The sequence below is a fragment of the Megalobrama amblycephala genome, linkage group LG4 (assembly GCF_018812025.1).
Source record: "Megalobrama amblycephala isolate DHTTF-2021 linkage group LG4, ASM1881202v1, whole genome shotgun sequence".
Taxonomy (NCBI): Eukaryota; Metazoa; Chordata; class Actinopteri; order Cypriniformes; family Xenocyprididae; genus Megalobrama; species Megalobrama amblycephala.
This window is the reverse complement of record NC_063047.1, coordinates 10,924,911-10,937,443: the sequence shown is the minus strand read 5'-3', so window position 1 is coordinate 10,937,443 and position 12,533 is coordinate 10,924,911. Positions and strand designations below refer to the sequence as shown.

Sequence of the window (12,533 nt, the reverse complement as noted above, 5' to 3'; positions counted from 1 at the left end):
CCTCTGAAGAACCATACAAGGGGTTAACCGGTTCTCTATATGGTAGCGGTGCTATATATATATATATATATATATATATATATATATATATATATATATATATATATATATATATATATATAAAACAGTCATCCCAAAGAACCAGTGAAGAACCGCTAAAGACCACTTAAAGTGGTTCCCCTATGATTACAATCCAAAGAAACACTTTTAGTACTAGGCCTATATAGCACCATTTTTTTTTTTACATGTAGTTACTATAGTAATAACTATAAATTATGCATAATTACATGTAACTAACCCTAAACCAAACCTAATCCTAACTCTAACCCTAGTAATGTAGTACATTTACTATTGTGTCCTTACATTACGCATCAACCCTGTTACCATCATAACTCCCTCTGTTAAAATGATTCCACAAATAAAAAAAAACTTTGTCATGACAATATTCTTAAAGAATGTAAACTCTTCAAACACAAGCAAATGTCTGCACTTTTTGTTATTTTGTGGGGTTTGTCAGTAGGGCATGATCTTGAGTAAGACAGTGTTACTATGATTTTACAAACTGATTATTGAAAACTGGATATTTTTGGGGAAAGAAAACACTGTAGTGTTGTGACCTTGAACACAAGGTAATGGTTAAAACTATAAAACTGTCAATCCCATACTTTTTTATTTACTTTTATATAATCTATATAATCCAACATATATTGAAATTATTCAATTTAACCTGATATTGCACAATGCAACATTTATAACACATTTAAAAGACATTTTCCTTAAAAACAATCTCCTATTAAAAAACAGAAAAGGCAGCCATTTTGTTCAATGACCCAAATAAAAATGACTCTCCAAAAGTTGCCTTCTCAACAAGTAACAAGTGTCCAAGTACAATAGATGATGATGTTTTGGTCAGAGAAGAAAAACAAGACACCGAAGAAGGATATGAGCTATTCATAATATCACAAAGTGGAATTCCTTGCAACTGTGGATAAATAAATCCACAGGCTACATTTAACTGTGTATTTGCATAAGTAGTCTACAACTTATAGGCTACTAATGAACTACATGCACTTGATGTCTAATGATTTTGTGGAGAAATAACTACAGTAAGAATGCCACAAAGTGTTATATTGTAAAAATGAGTTTAATAAGTTGCAGGTGAAGACAGAAACTCTTCTCCCCAAAACCGAATCCTCCTCCTGCTCTTGGCCTCTCTACATTCACCGCACCCCTTCTTTAGTGATGCTAATGTGGAGAGAAAGAAAGCAGCTGGAGGCGGACAGTGATGAAATTCTATTATCACTCAAGCACTGAAAGAGTCGCAGGCAGGACGCACAGTGAGTTTAGCTCGGACCTGTTTCACTTTTAAGACAAACTAACGTCACTTCAGAACTTGTTGATCGTCTTCAGTCGTTTACAAACACTTGTGGCTATAGTTACAGTCAGTTCGCTCTCGTCTTTTGGACTACTTGTCCATGAAATAGGCGCGTGAACGTTTAGCTTCGCGGACACTGAAAGTCAGTGGATTTGATTTTAAGTCGTTTAGCAGTTTACGGTGATACTTACGTATCACCACTAAACTCTGTGGTCAGTCATGTACAGCATGCTGGAACACGACATGAAGTCCGCCGTGCCACCGACACACCAGAGCGCGCAGGGAATGACCCAGCTGAACGGTGGAGTGACTCACGGAACCGCCAAACCGGCTGTCAACAGCCAACAACAGAGTAGCGATCCTATGGACAAAGTTAAGAGGCCCATGAACGCTTTTATGGTCTGGTCTCGGGGTCAGAGGCGCAAAATGGCACAGGAGAACCCGAAAATGCACAACTCTGAGATCAGCAAGCGCTTGGGCGCCGAGTGGAAGCTGCTGACGGACGCGGAGAAACGGCCGTTTATCGACGAGGCCAAGCGGCTTCGCGCACTGCACATGAAGGAATACCCAGATTATAAATACAAACCCCGTCGTAAGACAAAACCCGTGCTGAAGAAGGACAACCCGGCTGCTAAGTATCCCCTATCAGCCGGCAACTTACTGGCGGCAGCCGCGGCTCAAGGATCAGGTGGAAGCCCGCGGATGGACAGCTACGGCTGGGGTCACACAGGTGGCTATGCTGGCATGCAGACGGATGCTCTGGGTTACAGTCAGCAGCTGCACCGCTATGACCTGTCCGCCCTGCAGTATCCATCCGCCATGGCCACCGCACAGACTTACATGAATGGTGCCAACTCCTACACGTAAGTTTATAATTATTCCTACAAATGTTTTGTGTGTGTGTGTGTGCACTAAAATAACATGCTATCTAAATAAAAGATTTGTATAGTCTTTAACACTTTTGTCTTTTATTTCTCTCCAGCCCCATGTCCTACAGCAGCACTCCACAGCAGCCCAGCCCGGTCATGTCCATGGTGAAACCAGACCAGGTGTCTCACTCTCCCACCGGAGCCCACAGCCATCAGCGGGGTCCTTTACAAGGAGACCTGAGGGACATGATTAGCATGTATATCCCTGGTGGAGACACCACAGACAGTGGAGCACAGAGAGGCTATTCCAATATCCAACAGCATTACCTCACCGGTACAGCACCTCTCACTCACATCTGATCAGGAAACTGTCATTACGTTCCTGTTTCAGTTCTGGAGGGCCACTAGTGTCGGTTGTAGATGTGTGAACATTAACTTGATATGTAAAAAAGGATGAGGGTGTGTGAACACATGGTCGAACTGGATATCCCAAGGCAGCTGGACTTCTGGCCTTGTTGAAGTGCCTCAGAATATGGTGTGGAATGTGTGTCGCCCCTTTCTATTACGTTTTTTTTTTTAAGGTCCATGTCTGTTTTCTGCATAGCGTTTGATGATTATGTCATTGAGGCCTGGTGCACTGTTGTTGGAATTGCTTATAGTAGTAACACGGCACATTTGTTTTGTTTTGTTTTGTGTTTTTTTTGTAATCGACTGGCCGTTTTTAATCAACCAGCTGATTGGTTGATTACTGCTTATTATTTGCATAGTAAAACAGCTAGTTTAATATGTCACTGACTACTGACTTCAAAGGCATGGCTGTAATTGCTAAATAGGGAAAGAAGGGAACGGAGCACACATTCCCTCAGTCGCTGCTTGTCCTGATGATCTAAACACCTCAAAATGAATCTCACAAGTTTTACTTTTAAGCTTTCATACCATAAGACTTTGTAACATTGTGCTGCTCTTCATTGCTTAGGTAATGCAAAAAAATATGAAATGCACAACAGTTTAGACATTTTTGTTAGTGTAGATACATTTATGCCCTGAGCTTCAACAGATTTTTGTTGCATTAAAAAATGAAAATGACATAGAGATCCTGCTTAGAGGGATTTGACCGTATTTTCTATTAAAAAAAAAAAAGAACAATTAATTCTCAACTCATTTGAGAAATAGAACTTGTGAATAGAAGTGTTGTGTGTATAAAAGGGAGTCAAAACGTTTTGAATAATGTTCATTAAAAAAGAAAACTTTATGAGCTTGTTAAAAGACTGTTTGACTAAGAATGTATTGTTTTGAAATGTTTCTTTTTTCTTTTCTTTTTTTACTTTTAAGCCCTTATAGTAAGGGTTTAATAATCTTGTATGTGACTTGACAACCTTGACAGAAAAACAACAAAAAAATTTAATAAAGTATTTTATTATTTTTGTACACTTGTCTTTCTTTGTTCTCATTATATTCAAATATAAAAAACAGATTATTTGTCTTAATTTAATTTTCAGTTTACAATATGCACTGAATTGTACAATAATAATCACGCCACTCAGGTAAACTATTTCAGCAGGCTTTAGCAAACAACATATGAACAATAATTTTGACTGTATGTTGCAACAAACATCCTTGAGATATAAAAACCTTCAGAAATAACTGCCCTCAAAATAATTACTAAGAATTTTCTAAACTTAACAGATTTGTTTGCAACAGGCAACAAAAAAAAGCCCAGGGCTGAAGCTAGTTATATGGTAGCCTACTTAGCATTTCAACTACATCTGTTCTTTTCCACTTTCACACATTTTACAAATTCAATTCAAACACAAGATTGTGACTAGTACTAAATGCTGGAAAGTAAGCCTCACGTTTGTTTAATGATAACATGACAGGTGTTGCTTTACTATGGCGGCACAACCTACACACTTTCACGCATTAGGCGATGGTGTGATAAGTGCAAGACGGCCCAGCCCAAACACATATAGGCCTTTATTGCGAAATTACTGAAACGAGCTTTTTCCAATGATAAATCAAAACTCATATGGATCTATTTTACTAGGCTGCATGTGGGTCTACTTTATAAGGCATTTAAAAGCGACCAGACTCGTTTAATTCATCGTTAATACGATAGCGGCATTATGGTCCCGACATTAACGCATTTAAGTCGATATGACTAATATTATAATTAGCTAAAACGCACCAAATTAAGCAAGAAAAGGGAACAATGAGTGCAGAGGACACTGATTTTGGGAGGGACAGGGTCTCAGTTTTGGCGAGTGCTGAGGGGACATCTGACCTCCGTCACCTAACCCCGAGAAGAAAGTGGACATCGATTAAAACTGATAAAAGTTAGGAGGATCAAAACACAGAGGTCGGAAGAATATCCCTCCCTTTCTCTCGTTTTTTCATACTTTGCCCGCTTTTTCTAGGAGAGAAAGCGAGTGGCTGTCCGGCCCGTAATTGGCCGTTTCGGAGTCTCATTGTCCTGCGCTTTTGAGCACGCAGGTGCGCGCAGTAAAAGCGCGCGGTTCTCAGCGCCTCTTATGCTCGCCTTTGTTCTCCTTTCTCTCGCTCTCCTACCGGGCAGAAAATTAGCGTTGCATTGAGTGCCTCGTCTCCCCTCTCTCAGCAGTCCCGAGCTTAACCCGCTCGCTGCTCCCCGCTATTCTCATGGTAATGGTGCAGTCAGGACCGGCTAATCGGGGGTGGAGGGGAGGGGAGGAATGGGGGGAGATGCCAAGGAAGAGTTTTGAAAGGGGGATGGGAGTTAGAAACACTCACGCTCACGCATATGACGACAAATATAGTCCGCCGGACCCATAAATGCGATTGCAGGAAGCTGTACAGAGAAGGAAGACGTCCATAAAGTCAATAAAACCGTTTCAAATATTTTTAAAAAGCAGAATATCAATTGAAAAACTTTTTGGTGCCGGTGACGTCATGCTCTTTTTTTGTTTTGTACAACTTAAATTGTACAATTTAAGTTATTCAAAAATACAATAAAAATGCAATAAAATGAGATAGGCTACAACTCATCTATCATGAACATGTAAATTACAAGTCATATAGATTTTTTTCTGTAAAAATGTATAGGTGGCGTAACTGTCCGGAGATATTATATATATAAACCTGTATTGATAGTAATTATGATTTCAGTGATGTAATTTTGCTTTAAAATATTACTAACATTTAAAAAACATTTCAATCTGCAATCTGCAAATTTGCCAAATCAAGGTCAGCAACATTCAGGAAGCCATTCTGTTGTCATGTGACAAGGAAAACAAAACAGAAAAGTCCCTTTTAACCCAATTAAGTATTTAATACAAGATATTTAGACCTTTTCAATAAAGCGTATGTTCTGTTCAGGTAAAATGACGTAACTATAAGAAAACACCTTGGAAATTCATGATATTTGTACAAAAACGTTTTTTTAATCTTGAAAAATATGTTTGAAAACATTTTTAAAATGAATGATTAAGATGTGCTACACTCACTAATGGTGCAAAGAAAGTATTTTTAAAAGCCTACTTTTTACTTGATGGTTAAAATCACTTTTATTTTATATGAGTAGGCTATTTTGTTCATTTAATATAGCCTATTATATGTTCTATACTGTAAAGATCCTGTAGCATGTCAGTATATGGAAAGGGTGGGAGATACGTGAAGCCATGAAGAATATCATCCAATCGTTTAAGATTTGTTTTGATATTAACATCTTATTTTCAGAATTAATCAGTTGGCAAACTCCAAAACTGAGTGAGCATTGTGTGTGTGTGTGTGTGTGCGTGTGTGTGTGTGTGCATGTGTGGGGGTTCATTTGAAGGGGGAGCCAGATTTTCTTGTTGAAAGCATAAAATCTCCTAGCAACAAACAGAGGCTTCCACAGGTTGTTCCCAAAGCAACAGCAATCCCCCAAACTAACCCCAAAACTCAACCCCACACCCACCAGAGAGAAAGAGAGAGAGGGGAAGTGGAAGGAACAGACTACACAATTCTAGTTGAACATTTAAATGCCCATGGACTCACTCAGACAATTTGAGAAACTTTTCATACACACACACACACACACACACACACACAATAAACTATTAATTTATGCAATAAAGTTCACAAACTGATTTGATAATCTTAATTTAATCATGGTTTAAAATTATTTTGGCAGTCATAATTTGGATTAATTCAGTTTTTAAATGTTTTTGAAAGAAGTCTCTTATGCTCACAAAGACTGCATTTATTTGATAAAATTACAGACAGCAATATTGTGAAATATTATTACAATTTGAAATAACTGTTTTAACAGCCATTATAGTTCAGCATCACATGATCCTTCAGATATCATTCTGATATACTGATTTGGAGCTCAAGAAACATTTCTTATTATTATCAATATTGAAAACAGTTGCTGCTTAATATTTTTGTGGAAACTATGATACACTATCATTTTCATTTACCATTTTAAAAAATAATTCTATTCAACAAAGATGTATTCAATTGTGACAGTATACGACAGTGACAGTAAAGACATCTATAATGTTATAAAATATTTCTATTTCAAATGAATGCTGTTTTTTTTGTACTTTATATTTATCATAAAAAAAAAAAAAATACTGAAAAGAATAATCATAATTTCCACCAAAATATTGAGCAGCAATGTTTTTAAAATTGATAACAATAAGATCCATTTTTAAAATGTAATAATAGTTCACAATATTACAGTTTTACTGTATCAAATAAATTCAGCTATGGTGAGCAATCTTTATTATCTTAATTATCCCAAACATTGACCACCTGTGTATAACTCTTTAATTTCTGATGGACCATGAATACATACGGCAGACACACACACACACACACACACAAAACAGGCTTCAAAGTTGGTTTTTTTTTTTTTTTTTTTTCAGTTTTAACATTTATTCTGAATCTGAGCAATGTTGAGTCAAATCTGTCTGTCACAGGACAGCTCATAGTCTAAGAGACTCTTCAATTATACCTCAATTTTCACAAAATGTGTTTTGCTTTTGGCAGAATACTAAGTTTACTCTACTAAGTGAAGTACGGCAAATATGTAAAAGCATGATGAAGTTACCAGATACAGTATTTAACCAGTGAGGGTGTAAAGTTTGGCTGTATATGCGTGTTTTGTGGCTCGACGAGACACTGTTGCTATGCTCCAGTTCAGAGCTACAACAGAAAGCAGGACCAACTGCATACTTAGGCACTGCTGCTTGAATGCCACCTAGAACATTATTATGGTTGACTTACATGCTCAAACAAAAAAACCGAGAGAGAGAGAGAGAGAGAGAGAGAGAGAGAAGTAGTGCAGGTTTGTCTGTGCAGAAGTCAGATTGAAGGTGTGGTGCTTGTTCGTGGGAGAGTGATATAACAAACATTTGCCATCGAAGGATTGTGCAAGAAAAAGGAACCGATGACTGACGAAAAAACAAATGAGCAGAATATCGTCACACGTGTCTTAACAGCACACCTATGTTAGTGTCACCAGAAAGATAAATTATTTCAACTTTGCTCTTGAGCATCAGTCATTTAAGTTATAATCAGACACAAGTCCTGATCTATTATCAGCTCACCTTTTCCCATATATGGGCATTTATAAAACTACAAACTTAAAAATAGATCAATATTCAAATATACCACATAAATAAAATATACCACACATGACATTGTGTCTTCTATTCTGTAAATTTGACTTGATCTTGACTTAAATAGGAAGTGACTTTCTTCAGATATCATCATTTGATATGAGATGCCCGATATATTGGTAAAATATCAGATATTGTTGATCAGTATTAGTTCATATTGTATATTTAATTGTGTATGCTCATTTCCTCTGCTTTTACATTTAAATTACCTTAATAACACTGTTAAATGTAACCTTTACCCAAACCTTAAAATGATTTTCCATTTTTCATACTGTATAGATCACAACGTTGTAATGCTAAAATTCACTTGCAAAATGATTGGTGTTAGCTTTTTCTTTTCTTTTTTTTCTTTTCTTTAGTTCACACCAAGGATGATAACTATAGCTGTGTCCCAATTCAGAGGCCCAATTGTGTTTGCGTCACAACGGCGTGACAAATGCTGTCCTAATTTGAAGGCTCCTTCAAATTCAGCCTCGAAATGTGTCCTTTGTTTTCCGTGAAATGAAGGATACAACAGATGGGATGTTTCTCATTTCCTCACTCCTACGTACTCAACCCGGAAACCAATCGAACTCAGCCATCATGAAGGACATCTCAATTCTCTAATAGCAATGCGAGGAGGTGAGGAATGAGGAGCGAGGAAGCTTCCTGAGGAGTCATGAGCAAGGATACTCAGGTGTATCCTTCCCTTGCATCATAAGGGGTTGGAGCTAAGATGCAAGGAAAGGGAGCGAGGGAAGGGCACGAGGATGCACAATTAAGAAATGAGAAGCAACTTTCAAAAAAGTCCAATACAAACATTACTGCCATTTGTCAACGGCAGCTGTCACACAATCCTCTGTAGGCTAGACCGTCAAATTTAACAAAGCTTGGTCTGAATTTCGCAGCCTTCGAAGGCGTGGCCTTTGAAGTCAGAGTCCTTCGAAGGATGCAGCCTCTGAATTGGGACACAGCTTGTAACGATAACGATATTGTTTTAAAATTGTTAGAAATATAGACCATAACTATAACGGCAGATAACGATAACGGCACAAAACAACAATGTCGTTCGAACCACTTTCAGAACAATTTTTTACACCTGATGAATGATAAAATCATTAACAGCCAATCAGAATCCATCCAAGAGCTTGAGCAGACGACATCCAAAGTGGCAGACGACAAACCTGCAGCCTGTGCTTAGAATAAACAGAACGATATCATCCTCTGAAGTGAAAGCTAATATAGATATTGTTATTGTTATCATTCTTGGTGTGAATGGGCCTTACAATTAAGAGAATTATTATCTTATTGACATCCCTACTTCTACAATTTCTAGGGCTGCCCTCGACTAAAGATTTTTCTACTCGACTAGTAGTCGTTCATTTAAGCGATTATTCGACTAATCATGTTTAGATTAATAAACCATATAAAACATTATAATAATGAGTCTTTGTATTATAATAGCCTATAATACATAGATTCAGTGCTCAAGCGCACGCATAAAGCTTGCCACAGCACACCAGCAAATGTAATGATTATGAATCTGGCGTGAAAAAAACAGAAGGATATAATCTGAATGTTTTAAAGGGTTAGTTCACCCAAAAATGAAAATAATGTCATTTATTACTCACCTTCATGTCGTTCTACACCCGTAAGACCTTCATTCATCTTCGGAGCACAAATTAAGATATTGTTGATTAAATCTGATGGTTCAGTGAGGCCTGCATTCACTGCAATGACACTTCCTCTCTCAAGATTTATAAAGGTACTAAAACATATTTAAATCAGTTCATGCGAGTACACCCAAAAATGAAAATTCTGTCATTTATTACTTACCCTCATGCCGTTCCACACCCGTAAGATCTTCGTTAATCTTCGGAACACAAATTAAGATATTTTAGTTGAAATATGATGGCTCCATGAGGCCTGCATAGGGAGGAATGACACTTCCTCTCTCAAGATCCATAAAGGTACTAAAAACATATTTAAATCGGTTCATGTGAGTACAGTGGCTCAATATTAATATTATAAAGCGACGAGAATATTTTTGGTGCGCCAAAAAAAACCAAAATAACGACTTTTTTAGTGATGGCCGATTTCAAAACACTGCTTCATGAAGCATCGGAGCACAGATGAATCAGTGTGTCGAATCATGATTCAGATCGCGTGTCAAACTGCCAACGGCTGAAATCACGTGACTTTGGCGCTCCGAACTGCAGATTCGACACACTGATTCATCTGTGGTCCGAAGCTTCCTGAAGCAGTGTTTTGAAATCGGCCATCACTTTATAAGTCGTTATTTGGGTTTTTTTGGCGCACCAAAAATATTCTCGCCACTTTATAATATTAATATTGAGCCACTGTACTCACATTAACTGATTTAAATATGTTTTTAGTACCTTTATGGATCTTGAGAGAGGAAGTGTCCATTGCTCCCTATGCAAGCCTCACGGAGCCATCGGATTTCAACTAAAATATCTTAATTTGTGTTCCGAAGATTAACGAAGGTCTTACGGGTGTGGAACGGCATGAGAGTGAGTAATAAATGACAGAATTTTCATTTTTGGGTGAACTAACCCTTTAATATTATAAAGCGACGATAATACTTTTTGTGCGCCAAAAACACAAAATAACGACTTCTCAACAATATAGTGATGGGCCGATTTCAGAGCTTTATGAATCAAATCAGTGACTGCTGAAATCACGTGACTTTGGCTCTCTGAGTCACTGATTCGATTCACAAAGCTCCGAAATAGTGTTTTGAAATCGGCTTATCACTATATTGTTGAAAAGTCCTTATTTTGTTTTATTGGTGCACAAAAATATTCTCGTCGCTTTATAATATTAAGGTAGAACTACTGAACTCACATGAATTGCTGTAAATGCAGGCCTCACTGAGCCATCGGATTTAATCAAAAATATCTTAACTTGTGTTCCGAAGATGAATGAAGGCCTTACGGGTGTAGAACAACATGAGTAATAAATTACATTTTCATTTTTGGCTGAACTAACCCTTTAACAAATTATTGATAAACTAGTGTTTTCTGTGTTTTCGGCAGCAGAGATGAAGTCGATGATGCTGACTCATCATCTCCGCAGTAGTGGACGCACCTATACGTTTCATACGGATTACATAATCTGAGAATGTTTTAGATTTTAATTGGTTAATTTAAAAGTAGACAATTTAAGTTTTCCATAGATATATTGTTTGTGAGGCAAGTATTTGCTGAGTTACAGTTCTTTTTTTGAAGAGCTCAAGTTCACTCGAGACTGAGACAGCAGAAAGCTCATCCTGTGTTTTCATTATTTTTACAAAAGCACAACATTTTGTTATTATTGTGAGTTTACAGAAATAAAAACAAACCATTTACAGTTTCGAATGTTGCATTATTCTTCTCTGTATGAACAAAAATAATGGAGTATTTTAAGTTAAATGCAAGTGATCGCATCAGCGCCTCCATGTCATGCAGTAAGAGCGCTCTTCACGCAAACACTTGGAAATGCGGCAAATAATAGCCCACATTTATCTAAGTTAATGTTAGAGCGTGCGGACTTGTAAAGTTGCTACTTCTTACATGTTTCAAGTGATAAACCATATTTGAGGTTGATGAATGATTCATGATGAATGTTTGAATTTCCTGCCTGTTAACGATCTGTCGGTCACAGACTGTATGATTTTGCCACTTCCTGTGGAGTTTTTTTTTTCTGTGACTAACCGACTAATACCAGTTTTGGTAGACTAAGCTTCTTCTCGTCTACTAACGATTAGTCGATTATCAGGCTGCAGCCCTAATAATTTCTTTAAATACAGAAAATAAAAAATAATAACATTATTTCACTGTTTTTAAAAACTGCAAAGAAGAAATAACATAAAACAATATAAAAGGTTATACTGGCAGGTGATAACGTGTTTTTGTTTGCTAGAGAGAGTTTAATAAAGCATGGATGAACAAGTTTGCTAAAGTTTCAAGAAGCTGCTTGATAAACTTGATTTCAATTCTATTACTGAGTTCTACCCAACTTTAAGTATAGGAAACACATTCCTATCTTTAGGTAGGAGACACATTGTCTTAAGCAGTAAACACATTATCATATCTTATTTTATTTTTTTTATTATTGTTTTGTCGTGTGTTGTGTACCACTGCAGCTTTGAGTTCAAGACAAATTTCCTGAAAAGGACAATAAAGTATACTCTAACTAACCCTATCACTAATTCTCTGTGAATCCAGCCTGGCCAGACGGACAAAAATTCAAGAACCGTTGCAGGTATGATGGGTGACAGATGACCTTTCTACACCTTTCGTTTTCTATCTCTTTCTTCATCTTTCTCTCACACACACATATTTTGTGTGAGCATGTAAGCAATGTCATTTCATTTTTTCAGTCAGGATACTAATTTTGTTAGCAAATTTTTGCCAACTTCTTTGTCAGCTCACAGGAAAAACTGTTTTGAAAAAGTGTTTTGACATGCTGCACTGAACTGCAGAGGGATTTCAACAGTCAGATTGGAGTATTGATCCACTGCAGCTGCTCTTGCATGGAGGATGAAGAGAGACAGAGAGAAAGACAAAGAGAGAGAAAGACAGACACATAGCAATGCTGATTCTGAAGGAGTGTTTTGCCATGTGGACCTATACACTAAACGTTTAAACACTTTTTACACTCTCA

The 12,533-nt window shown here is 37.2% G+C and overlaps 1 protein-coding gene across 1 annotated transcript; it reads left to right on the top strand.

The window, feature by feature from the left end:
• The first annotated feature begins 1,280 nt into the window (after window positions 1-1,280).
• On the top strand, window positions 1,281-3,672 carry sox19a (SRY-box transcription factor 19a). The gene is made up of 2 exons (XM_048187468.1): window positions 1,281-2,238; window positions 2,358-3,672. Exons 1-2 carry the CDS (start codon window positions 1,595-1,597, stop codon window positions 2,602-2,604), a joined length of 891 nt encoding a protein of 296 aa, XP_048043425.1. The 5' UTR covers window positions 1,281-1,594; the 3' UTR covers window positions 2,605-3,672.
• Window positions 3,673-12,533: the final 8,861 nt, after the last annotated feature.

Coding starts and splice junctions, on each gene's coding strand:
- sox19a (XM_048187468.1), top strand. CDS start 1,595: ATGTACAGCATGCTGGAACACGACATGAAGTCCGCCGTGCCACCGACA. Junction 2,239..2,357: donor AATGGTGCCAACTCCTACAC/GTAAGTTTATAA, acceptor ATTTCTCTCCAG/CCCCATGTCCTACAGCAGCA.